Below are 22,427 nucleotides of genomic sequence, written 5' to 3' on the forward strand. Positions count from 1 at the left end.
CTTCAGCAAGGCGGTTCCCGCCCCTTGGGTTGAGCCGAAGGCGCAGGCGCCACCAAAATGGGCGGCGTGGGAAGCGGCGCGCCAGCTGAGGAAGCTCGGAGCACGAGCGCTCCCGCGCGAGAAGTGGGCGCCAGCTGGGGTTGGAGTCAGCGCAGGCGCAGAAGGTCCCGGCCCGGGGCGCGCCCCCTGTGCCCCACCGTGGGGCTTCAGCACGCAGGCGCGGCAGTGTCCGCTCCAGGACCCAGCCGCCAAAGCTGTGTGTGGGTTTCACGTCCGGGACGGAGCACGAGAGGCAGGCAGTGGATTTCCGGTTCCGGGAACAACGAACAGCCGCTGGTGCGACAGCTAGGGTTTCGGAGGCGGCGGCCGCGGAGGTGGGAGAAAAGTAGGGCTAGGCGGGACGTGCAGGCGGCATCTTCGTCATGGGGCCGCAGGCCTAGCAGAAGCTGCGGGAGCTCCCGGCCCGCGCCGAGCTGGTGAGAGAGCCGTGGGAGTGGGAGTGGAGGACGCTCGGGCGACGCGGGAAGGAACTACGCCTGACGGGGAGGGAGGGCCCTCGGGCCAGGAGGAGGAAGAATGGCGGCGTCCGAGGGTTGAAAGGGAGGAATGGGGTGACTTGCTGGGGGGAGGAAGGAATGTCAGAGCCGCACACTGACAGGAGTGGCGGGGGCCTGGGACCAGGGGCAGGCCGGAAAGAGAGACATTAGCACACCCAGGGGTCACGGAAGAGAACTGGGGGGTTCGCAACACTGAGAGGGAGAATCGAGGGACCCCGGCTGATGACAGGGAGAAACGGGAGGGTTGGATCGCTGAGGGGAGGGGCTCCTGTGGTGGGTGAGAAAAAGGAGAGGGCCAGAATGCCGTGGGAAATACTCCTGAAAGAAGCAAACGGTGCTCCAAGAGTTGGAGAACTCAGGTTTATGACGCGAGGCCCAGAGGAGTTCCTACTCCAGAGTCTGAGCCCTGACCCACAGGAGCAACCCAGTGGTTAGTTTAATTACTTGAAGCATAAAGATCAGGCTGGTTCTGGCAATAGAAGGCTTTTTTCCTTACCAGGTTGAGCTAGTTCCGATGATAAGTTTTCCTTATCATTACCCCTTTTGATTCTCTCTCCACACACAAACACTCACATGTGTGTGTATATATATATATATATATCCGATATATATTAGGATATGTATGCATATTAAAGTATGTGTATATATTAGAATATCTATAGTAGCATCATCTTTTAATAAATCGTGTTGATGTATGGACTGGTATACTCGCAAAGCAAGGATCTGTGCAGCCATTATCCTTTCTACTGCCAGTTCTGTAGCTAAGAGGGTGTGCACTATGAAGGCAGTACACACAGAATGATTATGCATCCAGCTGCTATGGCCAAGACTAAGGTCTGAAGTCCACCTAGTCTTGAGAACCATCCTCCAAATAGCTCCTGATGGCAGGGTCTGGAGAAACTGATAACAGACATCTCCCACTGCCCCTGGCCCTCAGTTCAAACCATATTTCCTTGGGGGATTCTAGGGGGTCAAAACATAACTTTACAGGACAGGAATAGTATGAATGATAAACTAATGGCTGCAATATGGTGGTGTCTACATAGTTTTTATACACAGTCCAGTTGCAGAGATTGTCACGAATGCTCTGCTCCAGAAGATCACCCTCAAGCTGTGAATTAGTCAGCCCAGGAATAACCAAAGCAGGGCTGTTGTCTCCGTAAGCTTATTCTCAGCGGGTCTTCTCTGGTGAGCTTTTACTTTCCAGCTCCTCCAGGACAGCTGCTCTCTTAACTCCTGTGGTAGATCCAAGGAGTGATACCTGCAACCTTTACAGCAGTGGGGGTGGGTAATATGGGGCCCTCCCCACAGTGGGAGTGGTTCCTTTTCCCAGGTTTTGACCTGCTCGGACTCCCGTGGTTGTCAAGGCTGAGCCTAGTTTCCAAGGAGAAGGGAGTACTTTCCCAGGAGATACAACGGAGTGTTGTTTTTTTTTTCCCAAGGCTTGGAGCTGTCATGACAACTCTATTTCTCCCAATTGTTTGGAATCTCCCTCCAACCTACCAAAGATTGGTGGGGGCCTGCCATATATAACCGCAAAAGAGGAAAATCCCAAGGAATTGGATGTGTACCTGACTCGTGGAATCCGCAGCAGCAGGGTGCCTCAGTTCCTTGGCAGAGTTTGGCTAAGGTCATTTTTAGAGTTTGATTCATGCACTCAGCTTTTCCTGAATTCTGGTTAGTAGGCATATGGAGTTTTCATTGGACACTTGAAGCCTTGGCTTCAGAAATGAATGCTGGCCTGTTGTCTGATCCTGTAGACAGAGGCAGCCCATAGAGGCGTGTGATCTCTTTTAACAGTGCTTTTGCAACCTCCCAGGCCCCCTACTTGCGTCTGGAAAGGTCTCAGCTACCTGAATAGGTGCAGAATTGAACTAACAGATAATGGAATCCTTGGCCTGATTTTACTTCCATGAAGTCCACTGTATGTCCTCAAAGGGTGATTGATATCCCTGCAGCCTGTATGCGAAGGGTCTTGGGAATTTGTTGGTTTACATTATTTTTGGTACAAGTTGTACATTTTTGACTAATGTAGGCACATTGGGTGGGGAGTCTGGCAATAAAGTAATACCATTCTAACAAGGATTACAGTTTAGTTTTTTCCCAGTGCCCCATTTCTTGGCATTGTGTTATTAATTGATAGGCCAATTTCTGTAGGACCAAGAGACACTGGTTGGGGGACCCTCTATAACCTTCTGTTGTCTGATGTCTTCCCTCCAAGGTTGCCCAGTTAGCTTCCTCTTGCCTATACTTTGGACTTTCTGAGAAGCTTGGGGTTACTAACACCTGGGCCATACGTTCTGTGGTGACAGGACATTTAGGCTGTTGAATAGCCTCCTTTGCCACCTACTTGGCATACTATTTCCTCTACTGACTGTGTTGTTGCCCTTTTGATGCCCTCTCCATTGGATTACAGCAACCTGTGATGGGCTCTATACTGTCTTCAGCAGGTGGAGGATTTCTTTATTATTTACTTTCTTTCTTTTCCTCTTGCCAAGAGGATCCTCCTCCCCCCCCCCCTTTTTAAATAAAGGGCTCCATGTACATGCAAGGTAGCGAAGGAATATTTAGAGTCAGTGTAGATGTTAACTCACTTGGTGGCAGCAAATTCCAGAGTCCTGATTAAGGCCCATAATTCTGCCCATTGGGCCAACCATCCCTGAGGAAGGACCTTTGCCTCCGATGTCTGGTTCTTGGTGGTGACTGCATATCCTGCCATCTAGCATCCTTCCCTGACATAAAGCTCCTGTTGGTGAACAGGACCAAGTCTGGAGGCTTGAGGGTGGTCAGTTAGTTCAGGTCTGCTTGAAAACTCTTCATCTATCAGGTCTTCACAGACATGATCTGGGAGCCTGGGTCTGCTGGCAGGAAGGTGGCAGTTTCAGTTTCAGGTGATAGTTTTAGTTTGACCTGTTGATTTTTACAGAGTAACCCCAGAGTGCATCATCTGGGTGCCATCAATAGCGTTTGCTATCCATTAAGGTGGTCACTGCATGAGGCACTTTTATGTTGATGTTTTGGTTCAGTGTTCATTTATCTGCCTCCTGAAGTAGGCTTACAGTGATGATCAAAGTCCAAAGGCATGGAAGCCATCATGCCACCATAGAGTCCGGTTGCTTGGAGAGATAAGCTACCAGTCACTACCATGGTCCAAATTCTTGAGTGAGGATGCCCAGGACCATCTGGCTTTTCATTAGAACAAAGATTGAATTCCCAAGCAGTCCAAGCACTGGGGCAGAGGTCAGCCGGCACTTCATTGCCTGAACAGCTTGTTCTTACTAAGTTTCCATTGCAAAGTCTCTTATTCTAAGCTTTTTACAATCGCATACAGAGGCAGAGTCAATACCACATATTCTAGTATCCAAATTCTGCAGAATTCAGCCACACCCAGGATTTCACATACCTCTTTTTGGTGTTTAACCTAGGTATTGAGAAGATAGTTCGGTTTTGCTCTGGCCTCAGCGATCTTTCCCCATGGGAGACCAGGAAGCCCACATACTTTACCTGCTGCTGACATATCTGGGCCTTCTTCTAGGAGACTTAGTAGCCAGCCTTATTAAGAGGGTCAGCAATGCTTGGGTGCCCTGCAACTGTCCTTTTGGTTGGAGCTAGCTAGGAGGAGGTCATCCACATATGGTAATAAGACATTGTTCATTTGGTCCCCTGGGAAGGTGGCCAAATCTCCAGCTAGGGCTTCTTCAAATAAAGTGGGGAATTCTTTAACCACTGTGTGGCAATTGGGTCCAGATCAGTTGATCCCCTTTCCTTCTGTCAGGATCCTCCCATTCAAAGGCAAAGAGTGGCTGGCCCACTGGGGTCAGGGCAGAAAGAAGCATACTTGAGATCAAGGTAAATGGACCTGCCAGCTAGCATGGGCATGAGGCTAAAGAGGGTTTGGGACTATAGGGAATATGATTATTGTAACATTATTAACTGCTTGTAAGTCCTGGACAAGCTGATAGTCTTTTTTCCCCGTTACTTTTTCACCAGCAGCAATGGAGTGTATCCAATGGATATGGTTTTTGATGCCTAGGGGTTTGCTCCTGGTTTAAGTTCAACAACCAAGGGAGGTGGGTGACTTTTTTAGCCATACTAGGAGGATTGCCTTTGGCCCAGACAGTAGGAAACTTTCAGTAGGCTAGGTGAATTGGTAATCTCATCTTTTTCTTCTTCTTCTTCTTTTTCCGGTCGTGGGGCTTGAACTCTGGGCCTAGGGACCGTCCCTGAGCTCTACACCTCAAGGCTAGCACTGTACCACTTGAGCCACAGCACCACTTCCAGCTTTTTCTGCTTATGTGGTGCTGAGGGACCCAGGGCCTCATGCATGCAAGGCAAGCACTCTACCACTGAGCCAACTTCCCATTCTGGTAATCTCATCTTGATCAAAGAATTGCCACTCAGATTCTCCTGTCACTGTTGTTATTAAGGCCTTCCCATTTCCAAGTGTTGGGTGAGCTGGCTCCCCCTGGGTGAGGATGTTCTGGGTGCTCAATATGGACAGATGGTCTCTTTCCAGTAGAGGGATTGGGCAGTCTGGTAAATATAGACACTCATGGCATACCAGATGGCCATCACGTTGCAGCCTTGGGTTTGATAAAAGGGCCAAGTCAGTAGCCCCCATAGTGATTTCCTAGCCAGTGAGTGGGGCTACTAGACATGTTACAATGGGATGCTGTGCTCCATAAAACTCGTTGGCCCTCCACCATCATTTCGACCAGGGGCTCCTGGGACAGGGGGGCCTAAGGATCAGGTCACTCCTATTCTGAATCTAGTGCACCCACTACAGGTCTGTGTTTGGGGTGGCAGTACTGGCATGTACCGGGTCTAATTGGCCACCTAGGATATGTTCTTGGAGCCACTCTTGGGCCTCCATTAAAATGCACCTCCTTTCCTCAGTACTGAAAAGAGTGAGAAGGAGCCGGCAGCAATTACCCCAAGTTGGTTGGTTGATCTGGAAGTTGGACTCCAGGAGGTCTCTGAGGGCGTGGGGTTTCTTCAGATAAGAAATATGATATTTCTAGTTCAAGAGGTCAGTGGTATTGAAGAGTTGATAATAAAATGTAGGCCACCCTTTTGGACTGTGCCATATGAGATTTGCTGGGGGCTTCACAATTTTTTTGGGGGGGGGTCCCATTGTGGGGCCTGAACTCTGGGCCTGGGCGCTGTCCCTCAGCTCTTCAGCTTAAGGCTAGTGCTCTACCACTTGAGCCACAGCACCACTTCCGGCTTTTTTCTTTTTCCTTATGTGGTGCTGAGGAATCAAACCCAGGGCCTCAGGCATGCAAGGCAAGCACTCTACCACTGAGCCACCTTCCCAGCCCCAACCTCACGGTTCTTGGCAGGGCATTTACAACACTTGAGCCTGGGCCTCCTGCTCAGCCCTGAGGCTCCAGTCCTCAGGTTGGAGTCTGGCTCTTCCCATTGAAGCAAGACTGATAGTGGCAGGCTTTCAGGCAACTGCCCAGGCACCTCTACTGCTGCGAAGGGGACATAGGGCATAAGTGCAGTGCTTCTTCCTCAGCGTCTCCTTCATAAATGGTCTTCTTTTCTGAGGCCAAGATAGTTGTACTAATAAGGTTTTACATTGGTCCTGTGTTGAAGCTCATCATTGAGGGAAGGTTAAGGTAGTCTGTAACCAGAAGTCTACATAGGGGAACTGGTCTAGGTAAGCATACACCCCTGATACCAGACAGTAGACTTCCCTAATGAACAGACAACAGAAGGTACTAATGTCATTCACCTGGCCAAGTCCCTTGTGGAAGCTTAGGTGCTTCTTAGCCAAAGGTGTACATGTATTAAAAAACGTAGGCCTGATCAGAGGTCCCTTATGGAATGTGAATCACTTTATGTGCTGCAAGTTGAGACCCACCTGAACTCCATAGGTTTTGGCCACAGATAGTTTCACATTCATTCACACATTCATCCAAGAGGCTAAAACAATCCCTCCCTGTTTAGGGAGTGCCCTAAACTGGTGGCTGTCTGTGAAGAGACACCAACTGGTGGCCCTTTGTAAAGAAAAGCCTTGAACTGATGATTCCTTCTAAAAGAAGGGGCCTAAACTGGTGGTGGTTTTTAGAAAGGGCCGTGGGAGGTGACCAGGCTCTCCTTCTGTCCTGCTGCATGGAACTGGTTGGGTCAGAAGGACCTGGCCATTATCTGATTCAAAAGCAGATGTTACAAGTTGTTGCATTATGCACTGAGTCTAGGAGATTGTGCTTTCTCAGAGCTGCAGGGCCCCCAGAAGGAGGGTCCAAATAACAGTTTAGTGGAGTTCAAACCAATGGAGGCCCATACTGGTGCCTCAGAGGACCAGCAGGGTTGTTTCCCAATTAGGGAACCATATTGTTACAGAAAATAGTCTGCGAAGAAGCAAGCGGCACTTGCCGCTCAGGTTATTAGACCAGAAGGCCCAAGGGAGTTCCCATTCTAAAATCTGAACCCCAACTGGCAGGAGTACAACCCTTTTGTGGTGCTTGGGTTCTGGGTTTTAGTTTTGGGTAGAGCACGAGCGTTTTGAGTTTTGCTTTACCCCAACGGTTAGTTCTCAAAATTTGAAGTGTAAAGGTCAAGTTAATTCTGGTCAAGCTGGTTCTGTCAATAACAACTCACCATTACCAAATTGAGTTAGTTCTGATAACTGCAGGTTTTTTCTTATCAAGAAGACGGACAAGGATGGCATGATCCTGGGGCATGAACAGCGGGGAACTGGGGCATGGGTGAGGGGGTGGTTTAGAGTTGAGGTCTCTGAGACTGATAAGAGAGGAATGGAGGGGATGCTGCAAGGTTTGATTGTGTGTGTGTGCATGTGTGTGTGTGTGTGTGTGTGTGTGTGTGTGTGTGTGTGTGTATGTGAGAGAGAGAGAGACAGAGAGCATGCGCGCATGCACATGCATGCATACTAGGTCATTGCACTCTCACTTAGCTTTTTCTGCTCATAGCTGGCTCTGTCACTTGCGCTACACATCCACTCACAGCTTTTTGCTGTTTAATTTGATGTAAGAGTCTCATGGACTTTTCTATGTGGGCTGGCTTTGAATCCCAGTCTTCAGATCTCAGCCTCCTGAGTAGGTAGCATTATAGCTGTGCGCCACTGGCACTGGGCAAAAGTAACTTTTTGTCTATAAAGGAGAGGAATTGGAGTGGGTTGTGGGCTGTGATAGGCAGAAAGGGATTAGAACACTGAAAAAGGCTCCCAGGCTGAGGAATGGAAGGAATGAGGGCCTGTTCCTATGTTGATATAGAGGAGTTGAGTTTGGATGTAAGTAAATGTTTTGAGCATCGGGAATATGAATAAAGAAAAGAGCCAAAAGGGGAATTCAACAGACCAACAGGTTTTATTCAGGATGAAAACATGGGACTAGCACCAAGTCTTCACCTCGGCTAAAGGAACAAAATTGAACACCTCCCTTACGACAATGGTCTCCTTTTATTAGGCAGAAAAGGTGAAGTTAGGTGGGGCAGATGTTAGCGGGGTGCCATGGAGGCGGGGTGGGAGAGCAATTTTACTTTGAGTAGGAGGTCTAAAGATTTCAACAGCACCTGTGTCCATGAGGGGTTTCAGTGCCAGATGTGGTCTTAGTCTCGGGCTCTCTTCCAAGACCACAGGGTACATTTGTTCAGAGAAAAGGGAATCTAGATGATTGAGCAGGGTGGGCAGCAAGGATAGTCCTAAGGTATGGCTGCCAAGGGGAAGGTGAATGCTTTCATTTTAAGTTATTTTCCATCATTGGGGGCTCTAGCTCAGATGATGCAAAGGCAGTAAAAGTCGTAACATTAAAATAGCAAGATAAAAGGACAACAGACAGCAGAAAGAAATAGCTTAAATGCTAAAATAAGGAAATGGGGAGCTCTTGGGCCAAGGAGGTAATGGGAGGCCATACACTGAAGTAGAGGACCGGACTGAAGGCAAAAAGCTGGAAGTGGAGTTGTAGCTCAAATGCAGAGCCCAGAGTTCAAGCCCTAGCATCAGAACAGAAACAAGCAAACCAGGGAATGTTTCCTGCAGCAAGTACAAGCAAGAATGAAGGAGGAAGAATATAATTCCTGGTTGATGATGAAGGGAAAACCATGGACCCTCAGTCTGAGAATAGGAGGGTTAGGGAATCCTTCCCCAGAATCCCTCTATCTCTTCAGTAGAGAAGTCAAAAACGGGGAAGCCTGGGCCTTGGTGGCTTACTTCTGTGATATTACCTACTCAGGAGGTCCAGATGTGAGGATTTAATTTCAAAGTCACCCAAGCAGTAAAGTCCACGAGACTCTTATCTCCAGTTAGCCATTAAAAAGCTGGAAATGGGGGCTGGGAAGTTGGCTCAGTGGTAGAGTGCTTGCCTCGCATGCATGAGGCCCTGGGTTCGATTCCACAGCACCACATAAGCAGAAAAAGCCGGAAGTGGCGCTGTGGCTCAAGTGGTAGGGCCCTAGCCTTGAGCTGAAGAGCTGAGGGACAGTGCCCAGGCCTAGAATTCAGCCCCCCACAACCAACAACCAACAAAAAGCTGGAAGTGGAGGTGTGGCTCAAAGGATAGAATCCCAAACTTGAGGTAAAAAGCTTAGAAACAGCACCCTGGCCTAGAGTTCAAGCCCCAGAACCATCATAAATGGAAAAAAAGAAGAAGAAGAAGAAGAAATAAACTCCTGGCCCAGGACAGGAAAGAACAGGGTGGAAATGGGGGATTATCAGATGCTTGTTGCCTGTGGCAGCTTGTAAGTTTTGAACAAGCACTAAAGACAAACATTAAAGCACAAACCAATGGTTTGTGTGTCCTGAGACACAACTTGCTTTCCCCTTTTTAGAGCTTCAGTGTCACCCACTTCCCACCATTCCCTTTTCTTTTCAGGCTGCTGCTATTTCCTAAAGCCTCCATGGCTGAGGACTGGCTGGACTGCCCAGCCCTGGGCCCAGGCTGGAAGCGACGGGAGGTCTATCGAAAGTCTGGGGTCACCTGTGGACGCTCAGACATCTATTACCAGAGGTACTGGGCGGCTTGTGAGCAAGTCAGGTGGAGCTGAGTCTGGTTGGGGGTTATGGAGAAGAGAGTGATTCAATTCACATACATATCCAATTATTAATTGAAGATTTTGTTTGCAAATTCACTTATTTAATAAAATTTATTTGACCAAGTTAATATTCACAGTGCTTTCGTGGTTATTCAGAGAAGAGTGAAAATTTTGAGTTGCTTAGTGTGTGTGATCCCAGGCCAAATGGAACAAGGGCTTTCTGTTTTCACCTGTTGTACTCTCAACTTGCCTCATTTTGCCTCTGATCTGTTTAGGGCCTTTTTTGTGTGTGTGTGCTTTTCTGTTTGTTCCCAGTTTCTCTGTTTATATGACCCCTAAAGTAATACTCCAGTGTCAGGAATACAAGAAGATTATGATGTTACTTACACACAAAAGTGTCAGATAAGCTTTGTTATGGCATTAATTGCAGTGAATTCAGTATTAGAGATCCAAAATATGGGTCTAGAAAAAGAAGAAACTTGCCTGTATGTATGTGGGGCTACACTGGTAATTACTAAAAGTAACAACCAAAAGTAATTGATGACACTACGGGAAAACTAGGAAAACAGCTAAGTGTGTGAATCCATGAAATGATGGCCAATAAAACATGGACAACATTGTTATAAGGAAAACCAAAGACATGTTATCCAGCATAAGGGAAATATAAATCCATCTCTGTGCTGGCTGACTTGTACATTATACAAGGTGATATGGTATGAAAAATGTTATACTTGTGTGGAATGCAGGCTGTACAAATCAAGAATCTGCAGGAAAAATCTTTTAAATGCTTGCTGTTATTCAGAATAGCATTTAGGTTTCAGTGCTAATGACTCTTTTTGTTGGGGAAGGGCAGTCCTGGGACTTGAACTCAGGGCCTAGATACTGTTCCTGAGCTTTCTTGTGCTCAGAGCTAGCCCTCTACCACTTGAACACCACTTCTGGCTTTTTCTTTTTTTTTGGGGGGGTCCGGTTGTGGGGCCTGAACTCTGGGCCTGGGCGCTGTCCCTCAGCTCTTCAGCTCAAGGCTAGCGCTCTACCACTTGAGCCACAGCGCCACTTCTAGCTTTTTTCTTTTTGCTTATGTGGTGCTGAGGAATCGAACTCAGGGCCTCAGGCATGCAAGGCAAGTGCTCTACCACTGAGCCATCTTCCCAGCCCACTTCTGGCTTTTTCTGAGTAGTCTATTGGCAATAAGAGTCTCATAGACTCCCCTGCTCAGACTGGTTTTGAACAGTAATTTTCTGATCTCAGCCTCCTTAGTAGCTAGGATTGTGAGCCACTGGTGCCTGGAAAATTTCATTCGTTTGTTTGTTTGTTTATTGTGAGTTGAGCGGCTTGAACTCAGGCTTGGATACTCTCCTTGAGTTCTTTTGTTCAAGGCTACCTCTTTGAGCCACAGCTCTACTTCCATAATGAGACTTTTTTGATGAGAACCTTGGTAGACAAACCTATATGACAAAAATGGTCTTCAAGGTCCTTGGCTTTGAGTCGGTCATAGACCTTGCAGTCATTTGTGAGAAATATTTATTAAGTAAAATGCCTTTAAACAGAATATACATAAAACAAGGCAGTGTATTAATAAGTGGTTGAAAATGTGACTGAAGCTAGCTGAAACCTAACCATGTATTTCTGTTTGAAATGAGTAGCTAGGATTACAGGCATGAGCCACCAACACCTGGTTGCTGTGAATGCCTTTCTTATAAGATATACAGAAACAGAAGAGACCCATGAAGTTTATTATCAACTACTTATAATTTATTATATATAGTTGTATTTTTATATGTCTTCTAACAGCTTTGAATTGCCTTGTTTATGCATTTGGCAGGTAATATTTATGTTTGCTGTTTCATATGTTTTGCTGTTTTCATTTATGTTTTTATTTACATGAAGTGTTTTCAATACCACTAGTACTATGTGTTATAAATATGCTAATGTCTGTTTATATCATATAGCTATGTGTTATTTAATAATGAGAATACATTCTGAAAAATAGGCATCACTAGATTTTCCTGTGTATACATACAGTAGAATTACACAAATCTAGATGATATAATGCACTATATATATATATACATGTTATGGTCATTGATTGCGTCCCAGCGGTGGGGATACATTTGAGAAGCGTACCATTAGGCAGTTTCATGATGGGATGTACTTAGACAAAACAGGACCACTATCCCCTAGGTAATGTAGTCAGTGGGACCCCATCATGTATGTAGTTCATTATTTGTCAGGACATTCTTGTGCAGCACATTACCATAATGTATATACTATAGTCTGCTGCTCCTAGGACTATACCAAACAAAATGACACGGGATTAAATCAAATAGAAGAGGAAATTATGGAATGAAGAGATGTAGTAACCATGAGATCTGTGAGTCTGTTGTGGCCAACGTAGTATATAGTGAACTTAAACTCTTGAGATAATGAAAAAAGGAGTACAGTCGTAATCATTATCTTAAATCAAGTATTATGTCATGTGCAGCGTTGTGCCATACTATATGATTGGCAGTGCAGCAGGCTTGTTTACAGCAGCATCACCACAAAAACATGAGTAAGACATTGTGTTTGACATTACAATGGTCATCATGTCACTAGGCTATAGGAATTTTTCATCCCTATTATAATTTCATTAGACCAGTGTAGAATATTTGACCTGTGGTGGATTTGAATGACATTATGTGGTTCACTGTGTTTAGTAACGCTTGTATACATGCTGGTAGTTGTGATGGGACCTGGCTTGGAATCATAGCCTGAATCCTGGCTGCCTCCTGTATTGCATTAGCTCTGTGGGAATGTTAGGTGGGTGGAATGACATTTGCTTCACCTGAGTTAGCAACTCATCCTGATCCATCCCCAGCCCCACAGGAGACAGGATCCGAAGCAAAGTTGAGTTGACCCGGTACCTGGGCCCTGCATGTGACCTCACCCTCTTCAACTTCAAACAAGGCATCTTGTGCCATCCAGCCAGCAAGGTACTTCATGATATGGGTGCCCAGGCAGGGGTTAAGCCACCTGACACCTACCCATGTACTGAACCATAATCTTCCTGCCCTCATGTCTCCAGGGCCATTCTGTGGCCATTCCCAGCAAGAAGCAAAAGAAGCCTTCAAAGCCAGTGAAAGCTCGGAATCATCAGGTTGGACCCCAAAAGGGTGAGATCAGGAAGGAAACCCCAAAGGATGAGACCAAGGCTGATACTGGCACAGCGCAAGCTTCATTCCCTGCACCTGGGTGAGTGTTGACTTGACGTCAGCCAGGTAGCTGAGGTTTGTTAGGGGTGCTGTTAGGGCCCCACACCTGTCTTTCCTATCCCAGGTGCTGTGAGAACTGTGGAATCAGCTTCTCAAGGGATGGTACCAAGAGACAGTGGCTTAAGACATTGTGCAAGGACTGCCGAGGTGAGTGGTCCCCTAAGGAATTGGGGCATTAGGAGACAGGAACAGAATAAACATCAGGCTAAGCTGGAATTTGAGTGGTGGATACTGGCATGGGAAGTTGAATGATAGACATCAGAGCCCAGATAGTGTCCCTTGACCAAGTGTCTCCCTAAAGGGACAGATAGAAAGTCTTGTCTCACTTTCCATCCCTCTTTCCCTCCGCCAGCACAGAGAATTGCCTTCAACCGGGAGCAGAGGAAGTATAAGGTAAGAACATTGAACTTCCACAGCCCTGCTGTGGGCACTGGATGTAATGGGCTTGATGTGGGATATGAATGTTTGGTGACAGGTCCACAGGGTGTGAGAGTCCTTTTGAAGGGACGTGGCCATAGATTGGTTAGTAGATAGTAGTAGGAATTAGGGTGTCAATCAGTAAACATACTGAAGGATTCAACAGGGAGCCAGTAGATACAAGAGTGTCCTCAGAGTGAGCTAGTCAGTAATTACTAGATTCAGTGAAGGAAGCATGGTGGTGGGAATAGAAATCATGTCCGTAAACATAAGAGAAACAGAGGTCTTGGAGTCACCTTACTGGGGCCTTTGATCTTGCTCTACACATTTACAGCGTGTGGGCTGTGGAGAGTGTGCAGCCTGTCTGGTAAAAGAAGACTGTGGGACCTGCTCTACATGCCTCCAGCAGCTTTCCCATGATGCAGCTCCAAAGCCATTCTGCAAGTGTGAACGGAGGCGCTGCCTCCGGATTGTGGAGAAGGTGAGTCAAGCACATGGGGTGGGCCCAAGGCTCACCTCAGCCTCTGGCTCTCATGACCTTGACCCCATGCATCACACCTCCGGCCTCCCACAGAGCCGAGGGTGTGGAGTGTGCCGAGGCTGTCAGACCCAAGAGGACTGTGGCCGTTGCAGAATCTGCCTTCGCCCTCCCCGCCCTGGTGTCAGGCGCCAGTGGAGGTGTGTGCAGCGGCGCTGCCTTCGGGTGAGTCAGGCTGGAGGGGCCAGTGCTGCTGGGGCCAAGGCTGGGCCAGAGCAGACATCACTACTAAAGCTGCCACCACTGCTGCTGTTGCTTCTTCCTGGTCTGGCTTTGCCCACCTCATGTTTTTTTCTCTTCTGCCCCCATGCTTACCTCTCTGGCCTCACCTTTCTCTGCCAGCATCTTACTCACCGCCCTCATCGCTGCAAACAAGGATGTCAGCGTTGCCCTCCCCTGGTTGTGGTTCCCCCTGCTGTGAGTGTCCCAGTGTGTACTACCTGACTGTTTCTTACTTCTTGGAGGTCCTGTGCTTGCCTTATGCTTCCAAACCTCAACTTGGCTCTCTCCCAGGGTAAGAAACGCAGCCATCGAAGGGGAGGCTGCAACACCAAGAAGGCTCCCCGGCGGCGCTCCCAGGCTCAGCCACCGCCTCAACTTCCTGCATCAAAGTCCCCAAAGCACAGAGAGCTGGTAAGGTCCTGTTGGGTAGGGGATGGTATAAGCCTGACCTTATCTAGTACCTGGCCTGACCCCCACCCATTTGCTTCTACAGCACACCAGTGCTCCAGCGCCCTCATCACCTGCCGAGTTCATCTATTACTGTGTTGAGGAGGATGAACTAGTGAGTGGTCTCCGCCCTTCCTGGATAAACCTAGACTGTTCTGATGGTTAACTCCTAAAAAGCAGATTTTGTAATGGGCCTAATGGAAGAACAGAACGGCACAGTAATGGGGAGTGGAATGACACGAACAATACTGAGGGAAGGAATACTAAGGGATCAACCACTGCAGTAATAGTTCCTTGGTATCAGATAAACTCACGCTGGTACCTAATACTGGACTAGCAGACTACTAATGGGGCTGACTACTAATGGGGCTCATGTAGGATAAGTAGACTCAGCTGACACAGTGAGGAGAGATCTTAGAAATTCAGAGAAATCCTGATGAGAGGGACAGGGGGAAGGGGGAGACATCAAAGCTATTGTCGTGGCAGTTCCTGGGGGAGCAGCAGGTTCTGTGAAGGTAATGGTGGTAGAACAACCACATCCCTAATAGTTGATCAGAGCCAGCTGGCACAATGATGGTGGCTAATTTGAAGGTAACAAGCTGAGGTGTGGTGCGCGGAGACTTAGCAGGTTGAGGTTAGTGTGTAGCTAACTTGACCCACATGGTTAGGGGAGCACCAGGAACAGCACTGGAGTAGGCATTGAGGATGGCTCCTCCTAATCCTAGTGACAGCAGCGCCATTCCCCTCCACCCCAGCAGCCCTACACGAACCGGCGGCAGAACCGCAAGTGTGGGGCCTGTGCAGCCTGCCTACGGCGGATGGACTGTGGCCACTGTGACTTCTGCTGCGACAAGCCCAAATTTGGGGGCAGCAACCACAAGCGCCAGAAGTGTCGTTGGCGCCAGTGCCTGCAGTTTGCTATGGTGGGTGGGGTAGAAAGGGTTAAGTGGATGGGATAGGTTGGGCCAGGCCTCCCAGTGCCTGGGAGTGGTGGGAAGACCTGGTAGGTGGGTGGGTGGTTCAGTGGTTCTGGCCAAGAATTAGCAGACATTGTTTCTGGGTAACTGAATCCAGTTGGCACTGGCTTTGCTAACGAGAGACTAGCAGGCAAGTGATGAGGTCTTATGTACCCAGAGTCTCTGCTGGACTAATGGGAAGTTAGCAGGGTGGGTGTGGTCGGTCATGGCACTGGATGATCATAGCATCCCCATCTTTCCTCATAGAAGCGACTACTGCCCAGTATCGGATCAGGGTCCAAGGAGGGAGCAGAATCGCCTCCACTGTGCCGTCGCCGAAAGAGGCCCAGCTCTGTAAAACGGCACCGCCCGGGCCCCACACGAAATCCGTCCCGGACTACACGCACATCCCGACCGGGCACATCTCGACCGGGCACATCTCGACCGGGCACATCCCGACCGGGCACATCCCGACCGGGCACATCTCGGCCAGGCACATCCCGACCAGGCCGTGCCCAGTCTCCAATGAAGGAGGAAGCAAGTGGTGGCTTTGTATTGCCCCCACCGGGTACTGATCTTGTATTTTTACGGGAGGGTGCCAGCAGTCCTGTGCAGGTGCCTGGCCCTGCAGCAGCTTCCACAGAAGTCCCATTGCAGGTGAGAATGCCCCTTACCCTACCTTACTCAGCCCCATGTATCCTCATGCCAGGGGCTAAAGCCAACTTTACCATTTTCTCTCATGCAGGAGGCACAGTGCTCTCGCCTGAGTTGGGTTGTGGCCTTACCCCAGGTGAAGCAAGAAAAGACAGATACCCAGGAAGAGTGGACCCCAGGCACAGCCATCCTGACTTCTCCCACATTGCAACCCGACTGCCCTAGCAAGGTGGGGGCAGTGCTGGTGTTTTCTGGGGGCCGCAGTGAGAGGATATGTAAGCAAAGTGATGGTGAGCCATGGTAGTGGTGTTGTGAGCACAGCTGTAGGCATGATGACTGAAGTAGCCTGTTGTTTGTGAATCACTTCATTCTGCATAGGCAGGCAGCTTTGTCTGTTTTGCTGCCCAGCTGAAAGGAAAGATTGGTGAGAGATGGGAAAATCTGTAGGCACAGAGGCAGCATTTCTTGGTGATGGAAGTGTGGCAGGCTGGTAGAGAGAGACTGCCCTTGGGTCAGTTCTGTCCTAACTGCAGCCCTTCCCCATTTCTCTCAGGCAGTAGACCCAGTTCTGCCATCTGTGAAGCAAGAGCCACCAGACCCTGAGGAGGAGAAAGAAGAGAACAAGGATAACTGTGTCTCTCAGTCAGCCCCAGAAGAGGAGACAGGAGGGGCTGGCACACCTGTGGTCAGTGTTGGAGGATCCCCTGTCCTTCCCTCATCTTGCCTTAGTGCCTCCAGCCATGCTGACCTGTGATGTTAATTCTTTCCTAGATCACGGAGATTTTCAGCCTGGGTGGAACCCGCTTCCGGGACACAGCTGTCTGGTTGCCAAGGTGTGCCCCACACAGTGAGGGGTAGGCATGGGGTGGGTGCTGGTCAGATGTGGGCCCTGAATTTTGAAAGTACAGCTAGGAGTTTGGCTGGATACAGAGACAGATAAAGGCCTATATCTACTGTGCTGCTCATGACCAGTGAGGGTGTATGTGTAGCACCCTAGAGATTTTCTTGAAACCCAGGCCAAATGGTGTTCCAGACTCTCCTTTTGGGAAAAGGAGAGAAAACTTGACGCTCTGTGATGAGATTTTAAAAACAAAACAAAACAGAGATGAATAGAATCTGGTTCCCATTTTCCTAAGAAAATCCTGCAAAGCCAAACATAATGTACAAACTCTTACTCTGTGGATCATTGTTTGAGGTCTTAAAGGCCTTTGTAATTTCCCAAGAGGTAATCTCCCATTGGGTAGCCTGTTTGCTTCTGATGGTGGGAAGAATACGTATCACAGACGTTGCGCAGGGCTGGCCCCAGTGTGGGGAGGGCAGGGAGTGTAGATCCTTAGCTGGCTCTGTGAGTTGGGTATACACGCAGTTGCTATATGACCTATGGCTCATTTCACCTCCTATAGCATCGTGTTTGGAAGGATTTGAGCTGTCTCTCAGCCTTTACTATTGAGGTTACTACCTGTGTCAGATCCTATGCAGAACTTTCCCTATAGTTCTGGCAATAGGAGGAAGGGCAAGATGCCTCTAAGAACTGGGCTGGGAGGAGGGCAGGTGAATGCTCCCTCCTGCAAGAGGTCCATGCATGAAGTACCATGTGGGCTTTCAAACAGAAACTGGGCCTATGCACATGGCTTCCCTTTCTCCTATTACCTAGTTTTAACAGGCTGGAAACCCCTCCAACTAAAACTGGGAAATGAAAGAGATACTGACTGGTATAGACCCAGCTCCTGCTGGGTACACAGCAGTGGAGATGTAAGCCTTGCCCTTCAAGGGACAGAAACCCTACCTGCAGGAAGCTTACCATATCCCTGTGTGTAGAATCTTGCTTTCCAGGGAAGGTGCTGTACTGTCTGCATTGGTAGTTTGTGGAGGAAAGAAAAGAAGTAGAGGCAATTAAGGGAAAGGGGCCAGGGACACATAATAGTAGGAAATGGGTTTGTGATGCTCCATTTTGCAAATAGTAAACGTCATTCAACATACAGACCTGCTCCTTCTTCTCTAGGTCCAAGAAACTTAAAAATCCTGGAGCTAGAAAGCAATAAACTGGAGACTTCTGCAGACTGTAGGATTCAAGGTGATACTTGCAGAGCGGCTTTGAGAGACACCCTGATGTACTAGAGGCTGGGTAGTAGACTGGTTGAAGGGCTGGTGCATGGATTAAGCCTAGGAGGAAAAGCTAGCAAACCAAGGAGCAGGCCCACTTAGTACTTAGAATTTAAGGAAGTCAGTAAAAGTTGGTCATCTGTTCTTCTGGGCTTCTGAACACAATGAGAAGCTGTATTCATGGGAGGAGAATCGGGGGTGAGGAAGGGAATGTAATTTAAAGTCAATACAAAGAACCTACAAGCCACCTTCATCGATGATTTGAAGTGGCTTCTGGATGGGACCTGGCAGTGTCTCAACATTATCTCAGGGAGACAGGAGTTGAAAATGCAATGTCAATAAAGGAGGAAAGGAAAGGGACCACTGTTTGATGAGCTCCTGTGGACCAACTACTTTAATCCTGAAAACAGTCTTTTAAGGAAGACATTGTGCACTTTTGCAGGTGAGGAAACTGAAACTCAAAAGATACTAACTTTTCCCAGTGTCAATTAGAATTGGTAGAGTTTAGCATTATTCCCAGAGTATAAGGTTTTGTTCTTTACGCTGTTGAACTGTTAACTGCAATCCTGTGTGCAATAATATTACAATATTTCAGTAACAGTATTTTTAGTAGCTTTGAAAATACACAGTGGATTTCAATAAGCACTGTAATAAACCTTTTATACTCTTGCCTCTAGCATGGTTTAGGGACTGCTAAGGCTATATGTAGGTGGGTTCTTCTTGTCAGAGCACCCATTCATCCTCAAACTGGATTCCCCACAGACAGCAGATGCTGCATAGGATTTTTCAAAGCCTAAAGAGTATTCCTACCCACCAGCTGCTCCCTGACCTCCCCGACCTCAGCCAGAGCAGTGTTTGGAACTAAAATTGCCTGACTGGCTATATCTTCCCTAACAGTGAACATCTTCTGTCCTCTAATGACCCTTGTGCATGGTTCTTGCCCCCAGCTCAAATATCTACTAGGAGGCTCATTTCCTGCTACAAGTCCTGCCCTAAGGGCCAGTCTTGGCTTAGCCCTACCTCACTCTCCATACTTCGTTAATTGCCAGAAAGACATGTAGCTTGTAACTTAACCACCTTTACAGTGCCAGAAGTGGGTGAGTGCCCCTTAAATTTTATACCATATGGTGTTCCTTACCTTACCTTATTCCTGGCCCTGCAACTTTAGGTAATTCAGATAAAGATTATTCCTTTTATTTTTAAGACAAGGTCTTGATTTATAGCTCAGAATTGCTTTGAACTCACTTTGTAGCCCTGGCTAGTCTCAAACTCATAACAATAATTCTCCTGCCTCTACCTTCCAGGTGCTAATATCATCTCCCATTTCTAATTCTCAAGATACAGCTGTCTGCCACACTTTTCTTCCTTTGCCCTTCCTTACCTAGTTCTGTCTGGCCAAGACTGGATATTCTGATGATGCTCTATTCCCACTAGGATCCAATCACTAGCTCTAGTAATCTGATAGTGATATTCTAAGGGAAATGTGTTTGCTTGACTTCCCAACTGAGGGAAGAGTCTGATTACTGTGTGTGTTAATTAGGGTACTGTCAAAACAGCAGAAACCTCTAAGACAACGATGATGTATGTGATTATTTAGAGGGATTCAACCTTACACAATTGTGGGTACTGGTTACACAGTCTCTGGTAAGGTTGTTAATTCTGCATCTCATGCTGGAGCTTGAAGTCTGCAGCAGGCAGTCGGGAAGGGAAGATGAATGTAAACTGTGGGAGACCCAGGACATATTGGAGCCCACGAGCAGAAGCTGGGACCCACAAGTATGGCCTGGAACCCAAGTCAGTTTCTCACCACCTCCAGCTTCGATGCTCCCAGGGGAGGTGGAGCAGTGACAAGCCTAGCTGTAGGCCTGACTGCTGCCCCACACCAATCAGGTGAGCCAGCAGAAAACTGACATCACTCGTGAACTGCTGAGCTGCGGCAGCGCCTTGTCTCCACATCAGCCTTGCAAGTGTAAAAATCTCAGTATGCTGCTGCTTCACTTCTGTCCTCCAGTTATCAGAGAAAATGTGTACCCAGAAGCATATGGGGAAGGGAGTTCCAGGACATGGCCCCCGCCATGTTATAAAGCCCTCCTCCCATGAATCCGCTCCTGAGGGTCTCACTACTCACCGGAGGATAACTTGGTAAAGCTGTATTGTTGAAAATACAAAGCTGAAGACCATGGATTTCATGGTGACTCCAGCAAGGAAGGAAATCCTGTCAAGCCCACACAGAAGAAACTTTCTGATCTTGGTTATTTTTGTGTCATTCATTCAAGTATTAACCTGGCCCATAGTAGGCATTGTACTTAATCCTAGGATATAGGGAGGAAAAATAGGGTCCATTCAGTCTTAGTAGATGCACTCCCGTATTACAAGCAGCAAATGGATCTCCAAATTTATCATGAACTTTAATGCTGAAATATGCAATCCAGGCAACTTTGGGAAAGGCAGCTCTTGTGAGAATCTTGTTGGGGCACAGTAAATGTTGGAAATAATTTAAATAATTTCTACCTAAGCTGTTACATTTTTAAAATAATTTTTTATTGTTCCATTTACTGAACTATATGCTTAGTGTTTCTTTGGGGGAAGGTTTTGGTGATGGTATCTGTGTTGGCTACCTTGAAGAAGCTGGGATGCTGGAAGTCAGGATAAAGTTCAGTTTTCTCACTTCTCTAGACGTCCGAGTGTGATGAATCTCCTGTGCTGGACATGGTTCCAGTCCTTCAACCTCCTCAGGAACCCTCCAGGCCAATGGGGGCTATTATACAGGTTCTAACCTTGGTGATACTAAGCAACCAAGAATCACTACCTTTCACTGGGTGGGACCCAGAAGAAGCCAGTTCCCCTCTTTAGAGTGGTGAAACAGGCAGAACTGAACTGGTTACTATGAAGCTCCCTTTGAGTGAGCTCCTAGCATGATGAAATCTCCCAGAGCAGCTGCGCAGTCCTAGTTGGTCTCCCCATGCTTTTGCAAACCCCAGCAGAACCCTTTGGGATGTACAACTCTGAGACACTGGGCAAGCACCCCTGAATATTAAGTGGCCTATCACAAGGTGTTCCTGTTTTCAGAGTGCTTGGGGGGGGGGGCGCTGTGGGTCTTTCCGTATAGACAGACACCAGGAGGTGCAAAGATCCAAGAGTCATTCCTCAGGACACTAGGGAACCCAAACAATCTCCTAATTTCCTTCTTTTTTGTTGTTTGTTTGTTTGTTTCAGGCTACATAAACTCTTAGCAGTAAATGAAAATGAGTATTTTACTGAACTACAGTTGAAAGAAGAAGCATTGTAGGAGGAAAAAAAAGAATTATTAAAGAGATTATTAAGAGAGAAGACATTATTTTGTGACTGAAAAGTTGAACCAGCAATTCAGGAAAATGGAATCCCGATCTAGAAACAAACCACAGAACATCTGAAGTGGGTGGATTACAAATGGTTGAGGAATTCCAATTTATAGTGATCCTCGGCTTTAAGAGGACAAATTAGTTGTACTTTGGTTGTTTAGTATATGTCATGCTGATATAATTACTGTTTTTTTTCCCTGTGTTCTACTGTTCTATGCTCACCCCCACTTTAGAATGGGGATAACTTTTATTTTTGGCAGTACTGGGATTTGAACTCAGGGTCTTGTGCTTGCTAGGCAGGTGCTCTTCTGCTTGAGCCATGCCCCAGCCTGTAAAGTGGCATTCTTAATTGGCTTTTAGGTATCAACTATACCACCCTGCGCTTGATGGAAAATGCAACTCTGTAGTGCCCATGTGTGCTGAAGGCCCTTTGTGGTTCTCTGATCGTTTTCCTAGTTCTGCCTGGGATCCTGATTCTTGGGAATGGATTACATGGACTTTGGATCTGAAGACTGACTGTCCTTCGTCTGCTCAAGATGCCCAGTCTTTACTGTGCCCATCCAGGTCACACCACTGGTCCCATTTGATCTGCCCCTTTCCTATGGTAAACCTAAGTCTAAGCCCTGGTTTCTGCCCAGTGCTAGGAATTTTTTTTTTTTTTTTTTTTTTTTTTTACTGACTTTATTATACTGATTGGGTGGTTTGATAAAGCACTTAAGCTCCCTGAGCCTTAACTACTCTGTAAAAAAGATACTACCCAGAGTTCCATCATCCCTGATTGTTAGGCTCAAAGGCTGTGTCTGAAAATACCTGCAAATTGTAAAGCACTACACCAGTCTAAGATTGTCTTGTGATTATTACGGTATGGATATGAAGAATAATGTGTGTGGGACGAAATTTAACCTTTGCATGAAACTTTTGCTTCCAGACCCATTACAGGC

At 47.4% G+C, this 22,427-nt stretch overlaps 1 protein-coding gene across 12 annotated transcripts; it reads left to right on the forward strand.

The window, feature by feature from the left end:
• Positions 1-216: 216 nt before the first annotated feature.
• LOC138831994 (methyl-CpG-binding domain protein 1-like) lies at positions 217-22,327 on the forward strand. 12 transcript variants are annotated; one of them, XM_070029150.1, is made up of 17 exons: positions 217-476; positions 9,395-9,529; positions 12,415-12,529; positions 12,622-12,788; positions 12,873-12,955; positions 13,161-13,201; positions 13,560-13,706; positions 13,800-13,928; positions 14,106-14,180; positions 14,277-14,396; positions 14,479-14,547; positions 15,188-15,355; positions 15,656-16,045; positions 16,134-16,271; positions 16,596-16,727; positions 16,814-16,896; positions 21,362-22,327. In XM_070029150.1, the coding sequence occupies exons 2-17, from the start codon at positions 9,420-9,422 to the stop codon at positions 21,432-21,434; spliced, it is 2,040 nt and encodes a 679-aa protein (XP_069885251.1). In that variant the 5' UTR covers positions 217-476; positions 9,395-9,419; the 3' UTR covers positions 21,435-22,327. The 12 variants fall into 12 exon arrangements, with proteins under 12 accessions (XP_069885251.1, XP_069885252.1, XP_069885259.1 ...); XM_070029151.1 differs by having other exon boundaries at positions 15,191-15,355; XM_070029158.1 differs by lacking the exon at positions 21,362-22,327 and adding an exon at positions 18,045-19,810 and having other exon boundaries at positions 15,191-15,355; positions 16,814-16,875.
• Positions 22,328-22,427: the final 100 nt, after the last annotated feature.

This window comes from Dipodomys merriami, unplaced genomic scaffold, assembly GCF_024711535.1.
Source record: "Dipodomys merriami isolate MVZ:Mamm:240054 unplaced genomic scaffold, mDipMer1.0.p SCAF_2, whole genome shotgun sequence".
Taxonomy (NCBI): domain Eukaryota; kingdom Metazoa; phylum Chordata; class Mammalia; order Rodentia; family Heteromyidae; genus Dipodomys; species Dipodomys merriami.